The sequence below is a fragment of the Pyrus communis genome, chromosome 3 (assembly GCF_963583255.1).
Source record: "Pyrus communis chromosome 3, drPyrComm1.1, whole genome shotgun sequence".
Classification (NCBI taxonomy): Eukaryota; Viridiplantae; Streptophyta; class Magnoliopsida; order Rosales; family Rosaceae; genus Pyrus; species Pyrus communis.
In genome coordinates this window covers 17,561,748-17,584,655 of record NC_084805.1, presented here as the reverse complement: position 1 = coordinate 17,584,655, position 22,908 = coordinate 17,561,748, and the positions used below count along the sequence as shown (strand labels likewise).

The 22,908-nt window shown below is 39.3% G+C and overlaps 4 protein-coding genes across 4 annotated transcripts; 3 read left to right on the top strand and 1 right to left on the bottom strand.

The window, feature by feature from the left end:
• Positions 1-976: 976 nt before the first annotated feature.
• On the bottom strand, positions 977-4,062 carry LOC137727984 (uncharacterized). Its single transcript, XM_068466850.1, has 2 exons — positions 3,906-4,062; positions 977-3,433 (listed from the first exon to the last, which is right to left on the bottom strand). Exon 2 carries the CDS (start codon positions 3,322-3,324, stop codon positions 1,372-1,374), a length of 1,953 nt encoding a protein of 650 aa, XP_068322951.1. The 5' UTR covers positions 3,325-3,433; positions 3,906-4,062; the 3' UTR covers positions 977-1,371.
• A 411-nt stretch (positions 4,063-4,473) lies between these two features.
• On the top strand, positions 4,474-7,335 carry LOC137730069 (poly(A)-specific ribonuclease PARN-like). The gene is made up of 8 exons (XM_068469137.1): positions 4,474-4,912; positions 5,025-5,155; positions 5,364-5,546; positions 5,618-5,730; positions 5,838-5,954; positions 6,036-6,150; positions 6,253-6,468; positions 6,692-7,335. Exons 1-8 carry the CDS (start codon positions 4,587-4,589, stop codon positions 7,309-7,311), a joined length of 1,821 nt encoding a protein of 606 aa, XP_068325238.1. The 5' UTR covers positions 4,474-4,586; the 3' UTR covers positions 7,312-7,335.
• Positions 7,336-13,368: 6,033 nt separating this feature from the next.
• LOC137730053 (uncharacterized) lies at positions 13,369-14,139 on the top strand. Its single transcript, XM_068469119.1, has one exon. The coding sequence runs from the start codon at positions 13,448-13,450 to the stop codon at positions 13,931-13,933; it is 486 nt and encodes a 161-aa protein (XP_068325220.1). The 5' UTR covers positions 13,369-13,447; the 3' UTR covers positions 13,934-14,139.
• A 6,403-nt stretch (positions 14,140-20,542) lies between these two features.
• LOC137727306 (calmodulin-like protein 3) lies at positions 20,543-21,554 on the top strand. Its single transcript, XM_068466171.1, has one exon. The coding sequence runs from the start codon at positions 20,859-20,861 to the stop codon at positions 21,315-21,317; it is 459 nt and encodes a 152-aa protein (XP_068322272.1). The 5' UTR covers positions 20,543-20,858; the 3' UTR covers positions 21,318-21,554.
• Positions 21,555-22,908: the final 1,354 nt, after the last annotated feature.

The window sequence follows — 22,908 nt, the reverse complement described above, 5'->3', positions numbered from 1 at the left end:
GAAAATCAATCGCAGTATCAATCATTAAGGCGTGCTTTATGCAGCATTTCCTTGCATCTACCTGGACTTGAATATATGAACAACATTTTTTAGAAGTATCCATTCATCTTTCTACAGCTCAAAGATGAGGAGAGGACGGTAATGGAGGAGCAAATTCCAGTCATCTCACATGCAAAGAGGGATCAACAGAGGATTTCCGGCCTACCTAAGCTCGTCGACATGATTCATTTCGTATTTTAGTCTGTCAACTGTTCTGCCATCACAAAAGAAGAGCTTGTGCACAAGCTAATTTGGAATAACTTTGAATTTACCGACACAAGTAAGCCATCGTATAAAAGTAAATCATTTCCATTACGGTTCACGAAAGCTCCTGGTGAACCTAACTCCTTTTCTATTCTCTTCATAGATGAAGTTGAAGAGCAGCTTACCTTCTAGATCTGGTTCCAGAATGGATTTCGGAAGAAAAGTCGGAATCCGGAGGAGATTTGCTTTTGATCCAGTGAGTTTTATCTAGTCCCGAAAAGAAATGATGTGTTGCGTAAATGAATTCTGCCTTGGGGATAAACTATAGAAACTTAATCAAATTGTTTGATGTCATTTGATCTCTGTTCTTGCAGCATTAACAAAATGTCAAATCCAGATTCGATACGGGCACAGCTTGAGGCAGCAAACTAGCAAAGTAATCTGGACAGTGCTGGGATTTCTGAAGGTTGCTGTAAAATGAAGATTGAGGGATGATGTATGATTTCCCGTCTCATTAATTAGTTCATGCAAAGCACATCTAATTTTGGTGTTCTTTCAGCAGCATAGGAATTTAGGATACATTTCTTTTTTCTAACAAGTAATTTTTTGGTCCAACGTCACGTAATGTTATCACATGGTAATTGTTTGGTACGACGGTCATTTGCACCTATGTTCGAATCTGCGTCCCTAATCACGAAGATAACCTCCATAGCCACATGAGAAATTAACACGATTTGAGTGAAAAGTAAAATATATAATTTGGTTGTCAAATAGAATCCATTCCCTCTACCAATGAGATTCAACAGGATCCCTACTAAAAAAAAACATCAAACTAATCTCAACATTAATGAATATCCTCTTCCTATTTCCATGCACCTGCAGACCTTCCACAGATCTCTCAGTGCAGTAAATCCCCGATATAGCAAAACGAAAAACATGCTCTGGAAAGCGATACAAAATATAACCCCTCGTCGAAAGTAGCTAAAGACCTGTATGGCTCTACAGAAAAATCCATATGGCAGAAACTGAATCTTTACCTAGAAAGAATTAGAAATGTAGGATAGATGCTCAGAACGATCTTCTCAAGCACCTTACTAATCTTTGGCAACATTAGGAAACTGCGGCAACTTAAGCGGTACTCTTCTTGTTTCTAAAGCTTTCCTTCAGCAACGCAAATTTCTTCTTGCATTGAACCACAGACTTCCCTGGAACAGCAGCAGCAACTCGCTCCCAACGCTGAGCGGCATCCTTTGGAAAGGTTTTCAGAGCCTGAACCAGCGCTTTTTCTTGTACAGCAGACCATACATCTTGCTCGGAACCTGACAACAATCCATTTTCAACAATCGGATTTGTAGGAGTTTGGTCTTTTGCACTTACGCTTGACGACTCTCCCGCTTCATCTGTCTTCACGGCAGGTGTTTCAGTGGCCTGAGTAGTCAGTACCCCTTCTACTTCGACTCTGGTAGTAAGTGGAGAAGCAATAGATGGTGAGGGTTTCCTCTTTTCAAGAAAAGAATCAAAAGCTTTGCTAGAATCAGGTTTCTGGAGGAGGACTGTTTTTGTTGCCTTCAAAATTTCTTCAACGGATCTTCCAGTACCAATATAATCTGAAACAACCTCCCACCTCCGAGATGTTCCTTTTGGAAATTTTACCACTCCTTTTCTCAAAAGCTCAATTTCTTCTCTGCTCCAAGGCTTCTCTTCCTTCTTCTCATAGCTGGCTAACTGAACGGTACCATTGGACTTCACGGAACCATTCTGCTGTTCTGCTTTCTTCTCTTCTTCTTTCTTACCCACCAAATCGTCTTTATATCCACATGCATCTCTAAGGACTTCTGCTCTCTGCAGCCCCTCTTTGCCCTCCATCTTCTCACATATACTCCTAAGCTGCTCGGTACCAAGAGACGAACAGAGACTTTCCACGTCATCCTCAGAAAGATTGAGCAAATGCTTCGAAGTAACAGGCCCTGAAATTGTTCGAAGGCGAGCCCGCTCTTTCCGCAGGAGCTTCTTCTCTTTGTCCTTCAGCTTCTTCTGCTGTAAAGCTGTTTCTGCAGCTCGTTTGGCATCCTCTTCTTTCCGTCTCCTCTCCTCTTCTGCAGCCCTGGCTGCTTCCTCCTCCTGTAATTTCTTAGCCATATATTTGGCCTCTTTTTTCCTCTGCTTCTCAGCTTTCTCTGCTTCCTTTCTCCTCTGTATTCTCGGGTCTCTTTTATATGCATTGTCAACAAGTGTACGAATTCGTGCATACTCCTCCTTCCTAGCCTTTTCTGAAAGTTTTGCATTCTGCCTCTCCATCCATCTCTTATGGTCACGAGACTCCGCTTGCTCAAGATCAAACTCGTCCGCATGTGGGAACTCTCTCCAACTCTTGAAGGTGTACCAGAAGTCATAGAAATTGTCTACTTCCTTCAGTGGAGTATTCTCATCACCTAAAAATGGGATTGGTTGGGTAACTGACCACCGCCCATTCCTCATAAAAGCAGGACCAAACACTCTGAAGAAGTCCTGTGGGGCACATTCAGTGGGGATCTCATCATCAAACTCATCAGTGGAGTCATAGATCCTTCTCTTCACAGGATCAATTAACACCTCATACGCTTCTTGGATGGACTTAAAGTGACCCTCTATCTCATCCTTCTTTGTTTGTTTTGCAGCTTCAGTTTCCTCATTGAGAAGAAGAGAAGCCTGTTTGTCAGGGTGGTATTTCAGGGCAGTCTCACGATAGCTTTTTCTTATCTGCTCCTCAGTTGCAAGGTATCTTAAATGACTCAAACCTAACAGTGCATAGTGATCTTGCTCTTTGCCTTCGCCACCAGATTTCTTCTTACCTTTGCTGCTGTACGAATCAAATGATGGTATAGAAGTCTGTTCCTTGTTATTGACCACCTTCCTATCTTCAACTTCTTTCTTTTCCTCCACACACCCACGAAGCTTCAAAGCGACAGCATGGAAAGAATGCCCAGCTGGTTCATGATTCAAAGCCTTGACAGGAAGGCAGTTTGAAGAAGCATACAGCGGTTGACCATCTACCAACTCTTGGGAGTACGAAATAAGGCGAAACTTGCTTGGGAAAGGCATGATGATTATATCAAACCCACAGTAGCCAGATAAATCGACAAATTTAGTACCCAAGAAAAAGCTTCACTGCACTTGAAAACCCTCTTAATATGAATGCACACACCCCACACTGCAATAACAAACAAAACAAAAATCAACCCGGAAATCTCCGACATGGAAAGGTGCAAAATAGCTAGGAATTTGACATGTATAGAGAAATGAACACATACTTAAAACACAAACACACCTGCATTATTAAAATAAAAATAAATAAAGCTAGCTCAAATCACATAAACCTCAATATTTTCAAAAAATAAACAAAAATAATAGCAAAGAAACAAACTTTAATCACATAACCCTCAAAATTTGTTTCATAAATTAAAATACTTCCCGCTTAACACCATACAACCCTTCATTTTTTATATTATGCACTCATTTATTACTGTATCAACCAAAATTATTATTATTTAAAAAAACAAAAACATTTTCATTTCATATTGGATTGCAGAAAAAGATTGCTAATTTAAACGAGCAATGCAAACAAAAAAGAAAAATGATTCAGCAAAGAAAATAAACGGCGGCTATGAAGAAAAGTCTCAAACCTCGAGGAGAGCAGATGGAGGTGATGAGGGTTTGACGGAGGAGGTGACAGAGGAGCTCGATGACTGCTTGAGCGGCGATCGAAGGTCTGCCGGAGTTTATAGTTGGAGACGCAGTCGTTCGCTCGGCTCGTTGTGGGTTTTGGTGGTTTCACATATATAAAGCTTCCAACTTCAAAATGCCCTAATCGATTGCAATTGGGGAAATGATGGCTCGCGATCTGCGACTACCACGTGTCACGTGACTTTGGTTTATTTGTTACCTGATAATACTGGGCCACCGCTCTTTTAATGGGCCCAAATACTCTGGTTTGTTTGGTAAATGAAGATTGAAGAAACAAATGGGACGAGCATCTCCATGGTATACGCTTTGCCTAGCTACATTCTCATGCCCTAAAGCCCTTAAGAGCATCTCCGATAGCGATGTTAACCAAAATTCCTACAATCGTATAGTTCTTAAATATAAAGATAAATGATTTTTAATAAATTAAAATTGAAGTTTTCAAAATATATTAATACATAAGAGCTCGTTGGATGTCCTAAAAAAATTCTCTAAACATTTTCGGTCATTTTAAAAAACCTATTTTGTGTAATGCCGATCAAACTTCTAAATCCCTGTCAAAATTTAAAAACGCACGTACAGATACAGGTAGCGGCTGAGTTGACGCTGGAGAGAAGAAAACCATGGCGTCTCTGCCTCCACAAATACGGCGCCGTTTTCTCAGCACCACCACAACCAATGTCTCAAGGAAATGGGCCGTGAAGAAGGTGACGAAGTCCAATTTTTCCGAGTCCCTGGAGGAGTTCAAGAACCACCTGTCTAGTTCCGACTTCGTGGCCGTCTCGCTGCAGAAAACGGGGTCGTATCGTGCGCCGTGGCACCGCCCCCAGCCCTTCGACACCGTCGACACGTCGTATTTCAAGGCCAAGTACGCCGCCGAGCGGTTCCAGCTTCTCCAGTTCGCCGCCTGGCCGTTCACTCTCAGAGCCTCTAAGCTCACCCCTCACCCGTCCGTACACTCTTACTATACCTATACATACACATATAAATTTACATATATATATATATGTATATGTATAATAATGTGACTCGGTGATGTGAGTTTGATGATTTTGGTGCAGATACAACTTTGTATTGTTCCCAAGGGATGAATTGAAGATGGGGATGCCAACTTATAGCTTTTCAGTTCAAACATCACATTTGACTTCCATGGTGGAAGAAGGTTTTGATTTCAATGCCTGCATATATAATGGTAAGCCTTCCCTGTGAAGTTTTGGTGTTAATCACTCCCCAGTTTCTAATTTTGTGGAATATGATTTTACCCAAGTTAACATTTTTACAAAAACTAGAGAAGAAATTACTGAAGTTAAGAAATTTGTCTCGATGAATTGGGGAAACTGTACAATTTGGGATTTTGCAAGTCTGTTGTTTTGAGATTTTGTGTTTTTGTAATGAGAAAGGTATCTCGTATTTGTCTAGAGCACAGGAATCTGCAGCTAAAGTTCGGATAGGGAATCCGGCCGCCATCAGCTATGTAACGAACACTTCTTCGACCCATACCATTGCTGATACAGTTTTCGTTGAAAGAATTAAATCGCGAGTTAAGCGTTGGAAAACTGCATTTAAAAGCACAAAGAAAGATGGTAAGGACAGAAAAAGGTTCTAGATTCTATTTACATCCGTTACCAATGTGTTTCCTCTTTTCATTTTGCAGATGCTCTGTTGAGTTCCTTAAGAAAAATTGTAATGCGAAGTGAAATGTACGGAACAAGACCTTGCATGGATCTAGATGTTTGTAGTGAACGTCAAGTGCAGCTTACACTGGAGGTATGTTGATCGTTTGTTCTTTTTAATCCTTTTTTTCTGGTGCTGCCATGCCGGTATATTTAATTAGAATTTTATCCCATTCAGTGTTTTTTTTTCATTGGTTACAGATGTTGAAAGGGTTCTCTGATGACCTTGTTCCTTTAATAATCCCAGCAAAGGGCGGAGGAACTCAGGCTGTTCGTGTTGTTTTGACAAGTTCTAAAGAGGACAAGGAATTGTTTGAGGTAGTGACATGATTTTCAAGTCTTGCTGTTTTGCATCATCAGGCTTTTTATAAAACATTTGGTTTGAATGTGTGCTTACAGAGAGAGCTTCAAAACCTCGAGGAGGAACAGAACAAGAGAGTTCGTGGATTTCGAGAGGTGATCGATTTGATTTCTGCTTCACAGAAACCTGTTGTCTCCCACAATTCCCTTAATGGTGTATCTCTATTTAATAAATATCTGTAAGCTTTAATGCCCTTGACTTGGCCTCTGTTCTTTTCTAGTTTCTCAACTTATAGTTTAATTTTGCTTTGTGCAGATTTCACAGTTATTCATTCAGAGTTTCTCTCTCCCCTGCCGATTAATGTAGATGAGTTTGTGGGTTCCTTGCGCTCCGTTTTCCCCCACATACTTGATATCAGCCATCTGATGAAGAATATTGGCCCTCTAAGGACGATGACCAATATTCATGCAGCTATTTCATACTTGAATAATCATTACTTTGCACCCATTGATATGGAAATTTCGCCTCAAGGTATGTCAATACCCTTAGTTTTCACGTAACACACAGACACAGTCGGATAGAGTGCAGTAATCCCATGTTTGTTGCTCTTGTGGGTTTACTTGGTTCTCTAGTGAATTTCTTGTGTCAAATCATTGCTTCGAAGATATTTTGACCTAATTTTTGTGAGATTGGTTTCCATCATGCCCTCTTTACTTCAGAGCAAACCTAACTTATTTTGAGTTGTTATCTACAGAAAATGAAGGCAACATTCATAATCTTTGTGTTGTGAAGATGTGCTACTTTTTTGCAAAGCTCTGCTCCATTCTGAAAATTTCCGAAAATGCTATGGTATCTAACAATGCACTGTTGGATCCAGCCCTCGAAGAGTACAAATATATTTCCGGCCCCCAAGAATCAACCAATGAGGATGTCAGAGTCTGGACAAAGAATATGAGAAAGGTCAGCTGTGAAGATTTAGTATTCTTATGGGGATTCAGAAGTGGGATGACTGCGGGGATGCTCAAGAGCTTGTTGCACAAGTCACATGCCGTCTTCTCTGAAGAATTTGATGTTCGGTTAGTGGATAAGAGCTGTGCCATTGTTGTTTTCTGGGAACCCTCTTTATCCCAAACTTTTCTGGATGCCGTGAGTAGTGAAGAGATTTGTGGTTCTTTAAGGGAGATCATTTCGGAGGGCCTAAGAGCATCGAATTATGAAACTTACAAGAGAGTCTGCAGGTTAGGCTTATGGGAGGCAGATTTAGCAGAGTCCATGGACAAAGCCTTGGAAGACTCGGACTGCCTTATGGAAGCTACATATTCTAGAGACATTTATTGGTCTAGCGACTTTACGATTAATTTTGATGACTTGTAATATGTAAAACTCCATATGTTAGAAATGAGATCAGTTTTGTTCTAAAACTCGTTGTTGAACAATCGAGAATTGTTGTCGTGCTATCCCAAAAACGGAGAGCAATCAGGCATTGCCCTCGATTCTGGAGGTTATCTGAACAAAACCTTTTCTTTTAGGTAATTGTATAACACATGATGCATAGCAATGACCAGTACAGCAGAATCGAAAACCAAAAATTGCTTTCCATGTAATTTCTTCTAGTTTGCTTGCTTCAAGCGCATCCTAAATGTTCATTTAGCAACTCCAGGAGGAGAGGATCTTGCAACTTTCAACTTTTTCGACCAAAGTGTTTCCAAAAGTGCTTTCAATCCATTCTAAAAGCACTTCCAAATTAGTCTTCTCCTGTACTCGAGGCATTCCATCAGACATCTTAAGGTCAAAATTTAATATCAGAGCCAAAGTTGAACATGAGATTAGTAAAAAGAAACGACGGATATTGGCGTCGTTTGATATATAATAGGACTGTCATCTGGCGTGCCCAAATTCAAATTCAAATTCACATTGTTCAGAGAAACATGCATACATACATTACAGATCTTTGTACCAAACTATCAAAACCCACATTCAGTTTCTGCCGGCAAGTCCTCTTATCTTATCTGCCAAACCTGTTTCCCGGATAAATCAAGGGTCCAAGTAGAATATCATTGACAGTAGCAGGTGCAACAATCATCTTCTCGAGCACAGGTGAACTTGAAAGCAAAAACCTGATGAAATCTAGTTCAGCTTCGACACCATAGATGTCGGTTATTTTCACAAGTCGCAGTTTGGTCAATAAGCAATTCTGGTTGTTGTCTAACCCATAGTTCACATCTCCCACAAGGGCCACAACAGCCTGATCTTCTTTATTGGCCTACACAAGTGTATCATCAGATACTACAATTTCTTGAGTAAGAGTTGGGTCGACGTTCTTAATTCAACACCAGGATATGCATGCATCAACAGAATAAAATTAAACTCACCCGAATTTCAAGCTCGTGTAGAGCAATGAAGCTTCTCAGAAGACAGAAAGTAGTTAAAACATTGAAGCTTATGTGTATAGACAGAAAGTTCAGGTCTCGGCGCGGTTAAGGAAGCTTTCCTGGTAAGACTCCGACAGCTAAATACTGGTGCATAAGGGTTCAGAAAACAGAAGATTGAAAGTATAAGGTCAAATTCTGATTGCCAGAAAATCTGATTACTGACTGAAAACTATGAACCACAAAATCCATTACCTTTAATAAGTAATTTTCAATATGAAGCCTTCGAATACAAGGCAGATGAACAAAAAATTTGAGCAAATTGTTGGAACTTCCATGTCTTTGGTCATTTGCAACTCTTAACATTCGAAGTCGAGCAAATGCCAGCATCACTTGGTAAGTTGCTAATTTTGTCCAACTCCATTGACATTTTTGAACGGGACTTAGGCGGTTCTCTTTCCATTTGAGATATTCTAGAAATTAAAGCAAAATAAAAAATGGAAAATCAAATTTGAAAGTAAGAGGTCTTAGATTCGACTCTAACCAAAGGCAAATTTGAACCATATTATTGCTAGCTTTTTGTATAGTTAAACTCTGTCTCTTTCCTTTATTGTAGATAATATCATTTTTTTCAAGAAAAAAAATATATTTCTAATATAAAAAAAAAAAAAAAAAAATCTCTTTTCCCACCCACACGTTCTCCCTCACTCACTTCCTCCCTCCTCTCATTTTAAAAATAAATAAATAAAATGTTCACATACACTTTGTGTGGACATAAATTGACCTTCATACAATAGGCAGGAATTCCAACAAATTTCCACCTCTATAAATTGACCTTCCTGCCTATTGTATGAAGGTCAATTTATAGAGGTGGAAATTTGGCATGTGTGAGTTCGGTATATTTGGTTCAATTTTTTTTAAAATTAAAAATCAAACTGAAATTACAAATTAGCTCAATTTCGTTTTTGCAATTTGTTAAAAAGAAACATGATTATTTTAGTTTGTTTTTCTTTTTAAATTCGGTCAAGTTTGATTTAGTTTTTTTTTTCATTTTTTGTTTTAGTTTTATTAACCTAGAAATTGGACAGAAAATAATTAAAAAAATATAATGAATACGGCTTTCTACATATTTTGGTAATAGCTGATGTGAAATCCCGTTCTTGAATTTCACTATTGTAAACTACGTATTTGTATTAACGAGATTTTATATTATTTTCGAGAATTTATATTAAATTTTATTAAATTTAGATTTTAATTAAACTAATTACGAAGTTTGAATTTTGGTCAATAATCATTAAAAATCTGTGGACGGTACGAGGTCACACTAAGTATAATTGGATAGAGCTCGATCCTACGAGCGTGTAAGCGAAAACCGTTCGCGAATCTAAGTTGAAACGAATAAATTAGAGACATTTTAGTTGTTTAAATAAATAAAATTAAAATTAAAATTAGAAGTTCGCAGATGGTAGTAGGAGAGAGGGGGAAAGAGAGAGTTGCGGGAGAGAAAAGGAGGGAGAGTGACCAATCAGGGGGGAAATGAAGGAGAAGAAGGAGAAGAGAATGAGGGAACTGGATCCCCTCTTCAATCCGCCGACCCGACCTGGCCATATCCCTTTATTCTGGCCACTGTTGACGAAGAGACCGGTGTCATGTCAATCCTTACTTCGAACCCAATCGATCCCTCCTTCAATTTCACCCAAAAACTAACATGATTTGGCCTCGTTTCACCATGAACAACGTTGGTGCTGCCGGCGTTCCTTGGCGGCGATCCGCCGTTTCTGAAACCAACTCCATCGACCACCACCCCCAATAGACTCTTCTCAATCTCAAGAACAAGATCCATGCTTAGTGTCAGAGTACATTTTGTGGTCGAATCGAGAACACCCAATTCTAGGTTTTTCGACGGATCGAGGCCAATTTTAGGTGCTTCCTAGCCAAATTGAACTTCGGCCTAATATGAAAGTTCTTCCCCTTGAACAACTCTACATTTTTGTAAAATTTGGTAATTTTTGGAGTTAGTCGGAAAATTAGGTTTCTATTCGCTGAAAAGTGCCGCATGCGACGACGTGTGGCCTGTGGGCCAACTTTGTCTTTCTAGGCTAAATTCGATACCCCAAATCCATATGTGACATCCAATTGATGAAATCTCATCGTTTGAACATATTTTCGTTAAAGGCCGCCACTTGATCCTCTAATAATTAACGATTTGACCATTAGATCGTTACCGAACTTTAATATGTTATTATACGTAATATTTGAGGACCTTAGGAACTTACGGATTGGAAATCCGGTGGACGGTTCTCCCTGATTGATCTACTAGGGTTGATTTTGATCAAAAGTTCTTAATCGTTCTTGAATACTAAAATTAGTCTTACTAGAGACTAAGTAGGGTATAGTGAGCCTATATCAGTTAGTGAGCTATCCCAGGTAAAATGTACCTCAGTTTACGTATATGGGGTGCCTTATTGTGATCTAGAGGTGTATTTTTCTTCTTGATAATATGAATGACATGTATGGTAACTCCTAGGTAATATATACCTCAGTTTACGTGTATGGGACACCTTATTGTGATATAGATGTGTATTTATCTTCTTGATAATATGAATGACATGTATGGTAACTATTATGACCATGTAAGCCTAGAATCCTATTAGAAGTATTCCGTGAAACTTGTATGCTTTTGTGACATGTTAGTTAGTGGTCATGAGAAATTAATAGTGCAAGCGATTACGTTACAAATCATAGGGGTTGTGATAGGGGTAAGGAGGTTGTGTGTTGATTTAACTACACCATGTAGCAATGGTACATGGACGGTCCTGCTTGGTATATCCGCGATAGGGGACCATACGTATTTCTGTGGTGATCATGCTTGGTATATCCGCGATGGGTGATCACTGCTTACGTTATTAGACTATACATATGGTTATGCTTGGTTTATCCACAATGGGGGACCATATGCATTCTAGAAGTGATCATGCTTGGTATATCCGTGATGGGTGATCACTACCTAGAGCTATAAGATATAATCCTGCTTGGTATATCCGCGATGGGGTATGTTAAGGGTCAACATGCTTGGTATATGCGCAACGGGTGATCACTGCCTACGTTATTAGACTATGCATATGGTTCTGCTTGGTTTATTCACAATAAGGGACCATACGCATTCTAAGAGTGATCATACTTGGTATATCCGCGATGGGTGATCATTACCTAGAGTTAGGATGTGGTCATGCTTGGTATATTTGCGATAGGGGACCATGCGTATTTCAGGGGTGATCATGCTTGGTATATCCGCAACAGATGATCAATGCCTACATGATTATATTATGCCTATGGTTATGCTTGGTATATTTTCAATGGGGGACCATACGCATTCTAGGAGTGATCATGCTTGGTATATTCGTGATGGGTGATCACTACCTAGAGTTATAGGATACAGTTATGCTTGTTATATCCGCGATGGGGGCTGTTAGGGGTGACCATGCTTGGTATATCCGCCATGGATGATCACTGCCTACGTTATTAGACTATGCATATGGTTCTGCTTGGTTTATCCGCAATGAAGGACCATACGCATTCTAGGAGTAATCATGCTTAGTATATATGTGATGCGTGATCACTACCTAGAGTTAGGATGTGGTCATGTTTGGTATATCCGCAATAGGGGACCATACGTATTTCAGGGGTGATCATGCTTGGTATATCCTCAATGGGTGATCACTGATTGCACGATTAGATTATGCCTATGGTTCTGCTTGGTATATCCGCAATAGGAGACCATACACATTCTAGGGGTGATGAGGATTAGTTGTACTTAGTACATTTCGATAGGCAACCGTATTTTAGTTGGATTCCGTTAAGTAGTCCAAAATCCCTACTCTTGCTCATTTCCTTAAGGTTAGTTTGACCTTAGATTCGAGTGAATACGAATTACTCACAGTAGACGTTGTGTTTATAAATTAGATTTATAATGTTAATACTTGGAATCTAGGTAAGGAATTATGTAGAATTCCTTTATTAAATTTCATGAATTGATATGTGATCTTATTGATTGATTAACATAGTTAAATGTTAATATCATGCATCTTTGATTCTTGGGATTGATTAATTGGAGTGATTGTGGAATGATGTTGGATATGATTGTTATTACTATAATCAGATTCGTTGACCAATGTGAAAGAATAATATTGTGTTCATTGGTTGTTCTTTAAGATGTTGCATGTTATAACTTGCCGTTTTATGTTGAAACATAGTGATTTATAAGATGGATGAAATGGAAATCCTGATTGTCATGTGAGTTGTCTATAGCCCTAAATCTATTAATTCATGCTTGTCAGGCCCCAATAATTGATTAAGGAATATTATGCCTTCTTGTCAGAACCCACTGGGATAAATGTCTGAGTTTAGTGAATAGTGAACTACGAATGGCTTGATTCCTTCTTAGGGTACGTAGGCTGTCTAACGCTAAGGTTAGATGCAGCCATGAAATAAAAGAAAATGAATGCGTGGTTAAATCATTGATTGTGTTTTGGTCTTACCTCGGAGGCGAGACATGATAGATAAACAGGAATGTGGTGACGTCACGTGTTAACCTTGATCGTATGTCGAAAAGAGGGCATGACAGTTGACTTGGAATTGGTTTGAAAAATATAATAATCTCGGCCTAAAAATTTAATCCAGCACCGTCGTTGTAGTAGAATAGTTGTTTCTGGATTAAAGCCTAAATTTTTTGGTTAAAAATTTTAAGTTTTTACCGAAAAGTTGAAAGATGGCCTTAGTAAAATGCAAAAGAGAAAATTACCATAAGTTTATGTGTGTGACAAAATGCTAGTATTATTGAAGGGAACTATTAGTGGCACTCTAAAAATCTCATTTGACACTCCTCACAAATGTATTTTTCTTTCTAAATATAACAAGTTTGGAGTGCTAAATAAGAATTTTGGAGTGTTAATAACAATTTTCTTACTGAAAGTCCAAAAGATTTGTACATAGAGGAGTGCAAAATGACACAGTTCTCCCTATGTTTCATATTTTGGTGTTATTTTCCTCTTTTTCCATTTTTTGGTGGAGTATTCTATTTTTCTCCATACTGCGGTCATCACGATCCACAGCCTAATTGTTCCCGAACCTGATACAAAACAATGGCGATGGCGAGCCTTCAGAGACTCCATCACTACCAAATCCTCCACCGCCTCCCTTCCCTCTCCCTAATCTCCAGATCCTCCGCCTCCTCCACCTCCCCATCCTCCTCCACCCACTCTGCCAAAGTTTCTGACCGAATCATCAAGCTCTTCGCGATCGACGTCGACGGCCGCAAGCGCGAGGTCGTGGGCCTATCGGGCCACACTCTCCTCAAGGCCCTGGCCCAGGGCGGCCTTATCGAACCGGCTTCCCACCGGCTCGAGGATATCGACGCCTGCTCCGCCGAGTGCGAAGTCAACATCGCCCAGGAATGGTTCGACAAGCTCCCGCCGCGGTCCTACGACGAGGAGTACGTGCTGAAGAGGAATTCGAGGGCTAGGGTTCTCAACAAGCACTCCAGGCTGGGATGCCAGGTCGTCCTCACTCCGGAGCTTCAAGGTATGGTGGTTGCTGTCCCTGAGCCCAAACCCTGGGACATTCCATAAGCTTAGGGTAGTGAAATTCCAGGGATCTTACTCTGTTTTTGGATATAATAATGCGATTTTCTGGCTCCGCGGGAATTTTGTGGAACCAGTTGTTTAATGCTGTGGGTGTAATGCTTTGGATTTCTGTGTATGAATTGAGAAAATTGTTGCTCAATTTCATGATTTGAATATGTAGGAATGTTGAATTGCTTATTGTGGTTTCTGCCTGTCGTAATCTAAGTGCTTTTATCGGTGTCTGATTTCGTTGGTGATTATTGACAAAATGTAGGAGAATGAAGTAAAGTTCTTGAGCCATAGATTTGGGGATCAGAAGTGCTTATTCAATTCTTCCATTTAGTAATATGAGGGTAGTGTTTCTGAAGTAGGAGCAAATCAAGGAAATAAAGCATAGATTGTGATTTGAATGGAGTATGAATGTGGGTCTCAGTACGTAGGCGCAGCTTGAGAAATAATCTTAGATTTTGACTTAAATTAGCTGGATTGGGGATCTTTAGTTCGTAAAAGCTGTCTTGTTGTAGCTTATGTGAGCGAAGAGTGGTAGCTAAGTTTACTTGACTTGAGTGCAGCATAACCTCTGTAAATTGTGGAATTCTATGGAATGTCACATAAAGGTAATATAATTCAACAAGCGTACGAAGGAGGTTCGTGAGTTTAGATTTTTACCTAATATTAGTTACAGTATCAATGATGATGAACTTGAAAAGCTTGGTGATAGGCTAGTGCTAATGTCCATGGGGCGTTTGTTTTGCGATAGCTATGGTTGCTTCAGCTGGTGATAGGGCTGAATCATAAAGGCTTATGTGAATTTGAGATTAGTGTAGCTGTGTAAGAAACTAAGTAACAGACTGGTTTATGTTTAAAACCTGCTTCTATGAACTTCTTTGTTCCGCGCACTGTTCGGCAAAGTTTTGTTCCGTTACATGTGGTTGTTATGGTGACTTTGGTTACCCGTACTTTTACACTTGAAATGTTTTGTTCTGTTGTGATTATTTGCCAGCATCTAGTGGAGCTTACTTGAGATATTATACGAGCTTTGTTCTTTGTGTACTGGGTAGTGGAGATATCGAAACATCTCTCCAAACTCTTTCTTTCCAGCTTGCTGGAAGAATAAGGGATAGGTACCTTGCAGGACAGGGAACCATGAGAAGATCAGTTTAAGTGACGAGCTCTTCGGGAAGCACATATACCCTGTAATTTGGATTCTGTTTGAAGATGAACATAGTTGAATGGTGAATTATTGTGGTTGGAGGATGTGATGGTGCAGTGCTCTCACCTCTTCTCCAGAACCATACAAACTATAACAAAAGAGGGCAGAAGAGATAGTTGTAATAGTGACTACTTAGTTTGAGTCCCCTTTTTTTGCGTTATGTAATGTTTTGCTTCCTGGTTTGCATGATCTAGTGGTGCCTTAATGGGTTCTTTCACATATATAAAAAGGAAAAATGCCTTCTAAACTAGGCTTTAAGCCGATGTGAGAGGAAGAAATAGACATAACTACCAAATTATTTCGAAAAATGACTCACGTGCGTTGCATGTGACTATTTACCAAAACATTGAACGAAACTACATATGGATATGACAGTCCCTCTTTTTTATTGCATATCCGACCATTCAATGGTGAGTGTATCAAGTAAATGCATATACTGTAGTATGTAGCTAGGTCCAAACATATAAAGTTTTCAAAGTAAGGAGTTTCAAACCCAAATTGAAAATCAATGTGGCAATTTGGACCACAATCAATAGTTGAAACGAGGTAATTGAATTTTTCCCTAAATAAAAAAAAATTATTCCTGTTTATTTCGAATGGTTATCATGGGTCTTGTTGTACGAGAAGTACTTTCATTCAGCTATTGTTGTAGTATCTCAAGTTAATCATTTATGGCTAAAAATTAACACATTATAACAAGTGATTAATTTGTAATACCATCACACTAGCACCGCCGTGGGTAACTTTTGTCAGTCTTGATACAGAGCCCAACCTTGAACCAATGGTCCGAGATCACTAGTTCTAAGTCTATAGGCCTGCGCCTCATGAGCTAAAGATAACCCCAGTGGCTGCTGATGTTCTATTATATACTTCGACATCAGAGATAGCAGTATGTATCGTCGTCTGCACCAAAATTAGAAACGTTGCGGAATCCAAATGGTCCGTAGTTCTCTCCTGAATCTGACTTGCTCCTCATTCTTCGGGCCCTTTTACTACTCTCACATCTTTATTCTTTGTCTATTTTCCCCCATTTTTCATTTATAAAATTTTGATAAATAAATATTAAGCAAACGCTATGTTGCTTATCTTTTTGTATGAAGTAACCTTCTATTTGTTTAATTCAAATGAAATAACATGGCCATTCTAAACAGTGTTTAAAAATCACTTTTTATTTGTATTCTGGTGCAACGGGCCTTGGCTGATTCTGATTAGAGATCTGGGCCTGATGCTTAGTGCTTAACCTGTTCATTTTTTCAAGGAGTTGCAAGATAAAGGGGTTATGAGTGGAGTTAGGCACCATTGGAACTCTCTTTCATAAGTTTCCATCATTTCTTAAAAGTAGGGAAGCTTGTTCAATGTATTGGTTCTCGAGATGTGCCTGTTAAAAGGCCCCCGAGTCTCCTATACCCCTTTGTTCCTCCAAAGTTTGTTATTCCTTTTCTGGATTAGGGGTTGCCCGGGGTTGTGATAGACGACCGAGTTCTTTGATGATTGGGTCATTGATCCTTGAGGCTCTATGGATAGGTTTTTCTCGACGCTACCTCAAGAAGTCTCAACAATCATAGTAAACGGCTCTCGGTCGATCATTCCATTCCTTTTGCAAGGAGATGTCTTCCTTCTCTTGCTTTGGTATGAAGCATCTGGGTTGAGAGAAGTCTTATGTTGATCAATATCTTGGTGAGAAGGTCATTCCTCATTAAGAATGCCCATGTTAGAGACATATGGACCTTCGTGTTGGTGGGTACCCATGTCATGATCCACAGTCACGGGGACGATAGGGAAATGAGACTAAGTCTGTCTAGCCTTGTGGAGCATCTCGAAGAATTTCTCATATTGTTCTTGGAGAATCTAATTCCTGATCATCATTTTGTTGTTCTGAGCTTCAAACTCTTCGACTTTAGTTTGAAGAGCAACCTTTTTCCTTTCCCTCCTTTGTTGCCTTGAGCTAGGCATAAAGGGTGTCCTTCTGTGTGTTGTGGCTTCCTTCACTCCCCATGTTGGAGAAAGGTGTCTGATCGAAGGATAGTGTACAAACGATGGAAACCAGCTTGACGAAGCTTGTGAGAGTAAGAATAAGTGTCGTTCCCACAAACGGCACCAAATGTTGATGCACAAAATCAGTGTGTCTTTGGACAACGTAAAATGTTAAGTTTAAGACCTTCGCAATGTTGCTCCAGTCACCTAGTGAGGATAATATGTAGAAAGATAGAGATAAGGAAGCAAACACAAGATGTACGTGGTTCACCCTAAGTTGGGCTACGTCCATGAGGGTAGAGGAGTTCTTATTAATAATGTAGAGTTTACATAACACAATGGTTTAAGCATAATCATCATTAGTGAGTTCTAATAATGATTTAAGTACAATAATAACATTAGGAATTAATTGTAGGATAATAGTCTCATTTTATAGTTGAGAAGAGTCTCTCGCTTTTGCTCGCAGTTAATGTAGGACTCTAGGAGCTTTATTCTGATGTTGACACGTGTCACATTGTGATTGGCCTCCTTGTTGGAGAGAAACTCTTGTGCTTCAACATGGATGCCTCAACATGAATCCTATCCTACAGTGGGTAGAATGTATGAAGTTGACCGGTACTCGGTAGTTTCGAGATTGGTAAAGTATGGTACGAATAAACCTTATTACATATGCATCCTTTATCGCTACAAACTAGCCTAACTCACATCATTCTCTATCATTGTAAATTAGTTTAACTCACGGCTACACATCCGCTTTAATTGCAAATCAGCCCAAGTTGACATGCCCCGATCCCGATATGAATGGCACGTGTTGGTCGACACTCGAAGGTGACGAAGCCATTTTAAACATACATATAAATAAAATACGTAATTAGAAAGAAATATGCCAATGCAGAACCATGTTCAGAGCATACAACTAATTAAGAATAATATGAAAGAATTAATATAAAATGATACGAACAAAGGAGTGGATTCTACTATGAAAAGACTCGAAGATACCTATGTGGAGGTGTCCTGACGCCGGGATTGAATACCTTGATTCTAACTCCTGAGGGGGTGCAAAACAAAAGGTGAGTGGACCAAAGTTTACAATAATAATACTAATACTAAGAAAACCATTTTCTTTATGAACATACTAACCTCCTATTTTGAAAACACATATATAGTACTACATAGTAGGTTTTCTGAAAACTCTAGCATGCCATGAAAAACATTCGTAAAACATGTACATGGAAAACAATGCTCAATAAAGGTAATATAGCCGCTTGAAGGCAAATCCACAAATCTCATCAATGATATACTCAACTAGGGGTGTCATAGTGGCCCGAAGGCATAACCATTACCAAAGGTGAGCTGTATGACATTGGGGTACGCCAGTGAAGAATCATGGTCCATCACCCGAAGGTGAAGCTATATGACTCCAGGTTACGTCAGAGAAGAAACATATACATATAACATAACACACTGATACTAGCCCTGGGCTAGTGAAGCTGGGAGTATGTCATAAATATCAACAACTATGTCCTATGGCCATAGACGTCTACATACCCGTATTGTGTGGATGTGTTGTATGATAACCCACTAGATAAGCAACAAAAACATATCTCAAAAACTCATATCAAATCACCGGAGCTCAAAAGCTCAAAACATCACCTCATAAATCCATGATAATTCATATTTGTAAATCCATAGAATTTCATATATGAAAATTCCATAATTCATAACCTTTAGTAAAACGTAAATTCGATAAATCATAAATATTTCGTAAAAGAAATTCAAATAAATCATAAATCCTCCGTAAACCATACGTATAGAAATCCGTAAAACATAATATAAAACATATTCAATTCATGAAATATTAAATGCATGCAAGCCTAATAATTTATAAAAACATGCAATTTAAGAAGGAGTCCACTCACAAATATTTTGTTGTCTGGGAGCCGCTCGAACTAGGGAGGATGAGATCACTTCCAACCGATGCACCTAAACACAACTAGAGACCATTTAATAAACTCTACTAAAATGTTAGAATTTGGAAAAACGGATGGCGGATGGCGGATTCGCCACGTCGAAAAACCCAAGAAGGGACCTCGGGTTCCCCCACGCGCCGCTGCACGTGTCGCTATGAGAACAGTGGCCCAAAAGGCCACGTGCTACCGCATGTGGCGGTTTCCAGTGAATGAAAACCCAATTTTCCTACCAACTCGAAAAATTACAACATTTTACAATAATGTAGAGCTCATCAAGGGGAAGAACTTTTATACTTGGGTCGAAGTCCAATTTGATCGGGAAACACCTGAAAATCACCTCGATCCGTCGGAAACCCTAGAAATGGGTGTTCTTCCATTCATCAAATATGCAGCTCCACCAACCCCAAACTTGTTTGGGCTTTGTTCTTGACCTTAAGATGAGTTGAATGAGGGTGGTGGCTATCATTGGAGTTTGCAAGATTGGCGGAATCGCCACAGTGGAGTCCAAGGACAAACATGGGTGTTCGTTGTGAAACAATGCTAAAAACAGCTTGGGTTTGATGGAGAAATGAAGATGGAAGGTCTCTGAATTGATTTATGGTGGTGGATGGCTGCAATTTGTTGGAAAACCAAACCGCCAAAAAATTTGAAGGGAACCAAGTCGGGTCACGCTAGTAAAAAAGGCTCTGGGTTCCTCCCTTCTCTCTTCCCTTCTTTCCCCCTTTCTTCTCATCTTGATTAGCCCATCAGTCCCTCATTTCCCTCCTTTCTCCTTTCTCTCCTCCGTCCATCTCTCATTTCCCTCCATCCTGGCCACATACGTGGCACCATCTCACTGTTCCAAGAAATCTGAAGCCTTCTAGATGATGGTTAAATGACCATTTTGCCCCTAATTTTGCTCACCTATAACTTCTTCATTATAATTCCAAATTACATTCCGTTTGCGCTCACACATTCGTAACGATGAGTACCACCAGAATACGCTAAGGAAATGAATCTTACGTGACACGACAAGGTGGTCAACAAAAGTCGACATTTTTGCTTCGAAGGGCATTTTTCGTAAATTCACGTATCAAAATGATATAAACCAAAATATTTAAGAACAGGTTGTTACACAAGTCATGTCACATAACGAGTCGAGCATGAGCATTATTAATTACCGAGTATGATAATTGAATGGAAGTTATCCTCACCACAAAAAGCAAGCAAGCTTTGGAACATTATCCAAAACTCCCTCTTATATTTTAGGCATGCTCAAACATAGGATTTCCCCGAAACTTGTGTTGAACAAAAAGCAAAACCTTTGACCGACAAAAAAAAAAAAAAAATTAAAGTCCTAATTTGAGAAAATACGGCGCCACAAATAACGATCAGATGAACGTTTGAAACTCCTTATAAACGCAGTGCCTCAAAAACGCGGCTTTCAAATCAAACGACTTCAAACCAATACCGGCGTTTTTCAACCGACGACGTTAAAAACCAAAATTTTAATCCAATCAATCACCAACGTTCAAACTTTTGACCCTCATCGTTTTTTCACCTCTATTTTCCTTATAACAACTCCGACCAACTCCCACCACAAATCGTCAGTTCGGTATTAACCAATTTTCCTAACCTTTTTTTTCTTCAGGTTTTCCCCATTTCTACCCTTCGTTCCCCACTTGTTCAAGAAGTCAAAATAATTTGATCATTTGGGTTTTGTTACTGGTTCCTCAATATCCGATCGAATTTCAAATCGTGGGATTTGGTGGTCAATCAATTTGTAGCAATTTTAATGGACAAGGCGGAGCTACGGCGGGTTTTCCATATGTTTGATCAGAACGGGGACGGGCGGATCACGAAGAAGGAGATGAGGGACTCGTTGGAGAAGCTGGGGATTTACATTCCGGACAAGGACTTGATCCAGATGATCGAAAAAATTGATGTGAATGGAGATGGGTTCGTGGACATGGATGAGTTCGGGGCGTTGTATCAGACGATCATGGACGAGAGGGATGAGGAGGAGGACATGAGGGAGGCGTTCAATGTGTTTGATCAGAATGGAGACGGGTTCATCACGGTGGACGAGCTGCGGTCGGTTTTGTCTTCCTTGGGGCTCAAGCAAGGGAAGACATTGGAGGATTGTACGATCATGATAAAGAAGGTTGATGTGGATGGTGATGGGAGGGTGAATTTCAAGGAGTTCAAGCAGATGATGAAAGGTGGTGGGTTTGCTGCTTTAAGTTCAAATTAGCTAATAGAAGGATTTTTTTCATGGTAGTGATCTTCGAATTTCCGTTTTCTCCTTCTACACTCCTCCTATTATTTACGTACCTTGATTCGCCTTTGAGTTCATTCGATACGAGAACTAGAAAAACAAGGGGTGCAGAAGGTAAAAAGGGAGTACGGAAATCACTTTGTTGTTGTTTTTGTTTTTTTCAACAGAGGAGATACAAAAGAAGAGCAGCCTTGTTGTGTAGAGGTTTAGAGGCCCCTCTCTCTCTTGAATAATTCCATTTTATGTCAAAGAATGCAGACTCTTTCATTTCTTTGTGCCTTTCGGGTGATCTTCCCGTCGTTCATTAGTTTCCTTTTAATTTCGTTGATCAGAATAGCATCACGTTTTTCTTTCCCTATCTTCTTTAGTTATGTGTGTGTGGTGATTAAACGTATTCGAGGTTTATCTTACGACCAAAATATGGTTTTCCATACGGAAATTCGTATGTTGTGGAAGCTTTTCATTACCCAAAAAGAACATAGCTTTTTATTTTTTTGGCTTCTAAATTTGTGACAAGATCTAATTGCCATGTTCTATTTAAGTATGAATTGATAATCTACCGGTAGTATCAATCCGTACGAAAAAAAAAAAAGGAATCAAACGGAAGTTCAAACCTCAAGAGCAACCAGAGAAAAACAAAGAATCAAAATTCAACCACAACAACCCCACAGCTAGTATACACACTTAACAAACTGTTTCACTTGGTGTCGATCGATGTGGATTGCATGCATTGTTGGAGAACAATTCATAAACAAATTAAAAAATAACAAAACTTGAAATTCTAAATCTTTATTAACGAAAAATACTTACAATACATAATGAAATAACATAAATAAATACAAGAATTAAAATGGTACTAACTTGACTGAATCACAGATGGAGGTTAGCACAAAAGCTATGTCTTTCGAACAGTATTTCCGTCTCATTCTTGTGCTTGTGGTTCTACGACAGCTACTCGACCAGGATACAACTATCTAATTATACAATCCGCATTGAATTATAGAATTCTGGCGAATAGATTTGTGAGTTTACTTTCCGTAAGGTTTTGTATGGGAGAGATAGAAAGGAAAAAGATGATGTACAATAGAACTGAGACTTCAATTATAAAGGTTATTTCATACCTTTTCAAATACCTTTCAGATGTATCTGAAACCACACAACTCTTTCCAAACAATTATGTCTATTAACCAAAACATTTTTTAATTAACGTAATTTGAAATTAAAATTAATGAACTTTGATTAATTTTAACTTCTTGGGGCCCAGGTGCGGCATGGAAATATAGTCCAATCTCACAGCTAGTTGAATTCAAACTCATGCTAACTTTGAGATCACGAGAGACGAGTTACTTTAAATTCACGATCTGTTTGACCGTCTTATTTCCAAACTTGTCTACTCCCTGCCGCCGAAGTTTGCAGGGGAGTGTTAGGGATTTACACACTTAATCACCAATTCAGTGCCAATTCATTGTGGTTTGTAACCACTTTCCATTGTGCCATTCATTTGTAATTTACTGTATCATTGTGGTTTGTCCCTTCCATTTTTTATTTTTTATTTTTATGAGTACAT

Coding starts and splice junctions, on each gene's coding strand:
- LOC137727984 (XM_068466850.1), bottom strand. CDS start 3,324: ATGCCTTTCCCAAGCAAGTTTCGCCTTATTTCGTACTCCCAAGAGTTG.
- LOC137730069 (XM_068469137.1), top strand. CDS start 4,587: ATGGCGTCTCTGCCTCCACAAATACGGCGCCGTTTTCTCAGCACCACC. Junction 5,731..5,837: donor AAGTGCAGCTTACACTGGAG/GTATGTTGATCG, acceptor CATTGGTTACAG/ATGTTGAAAGGGTTCTCTGA. Junction 5,955..6,035: donor AGGACAAGGAATTGTTTGAG/GTAGTGACATGA, acceptor GTGTGCTTACAG/AGAGAGCTTCAAAACCTCGA.
- LOC137730053 (XM_068469119.1), top strand. CDS start 13,448: ATGGCGATGGCGAGCCTTCAGAGACTCCATCACTACCAAATCCTCCAC.
- LOC137727306 (XM_068466171.1), top strand. CDS start 20,859: ATGGACAAGGCGGAGCTACGGCGGGTTTTCCATATGTTTGATCAGAAC.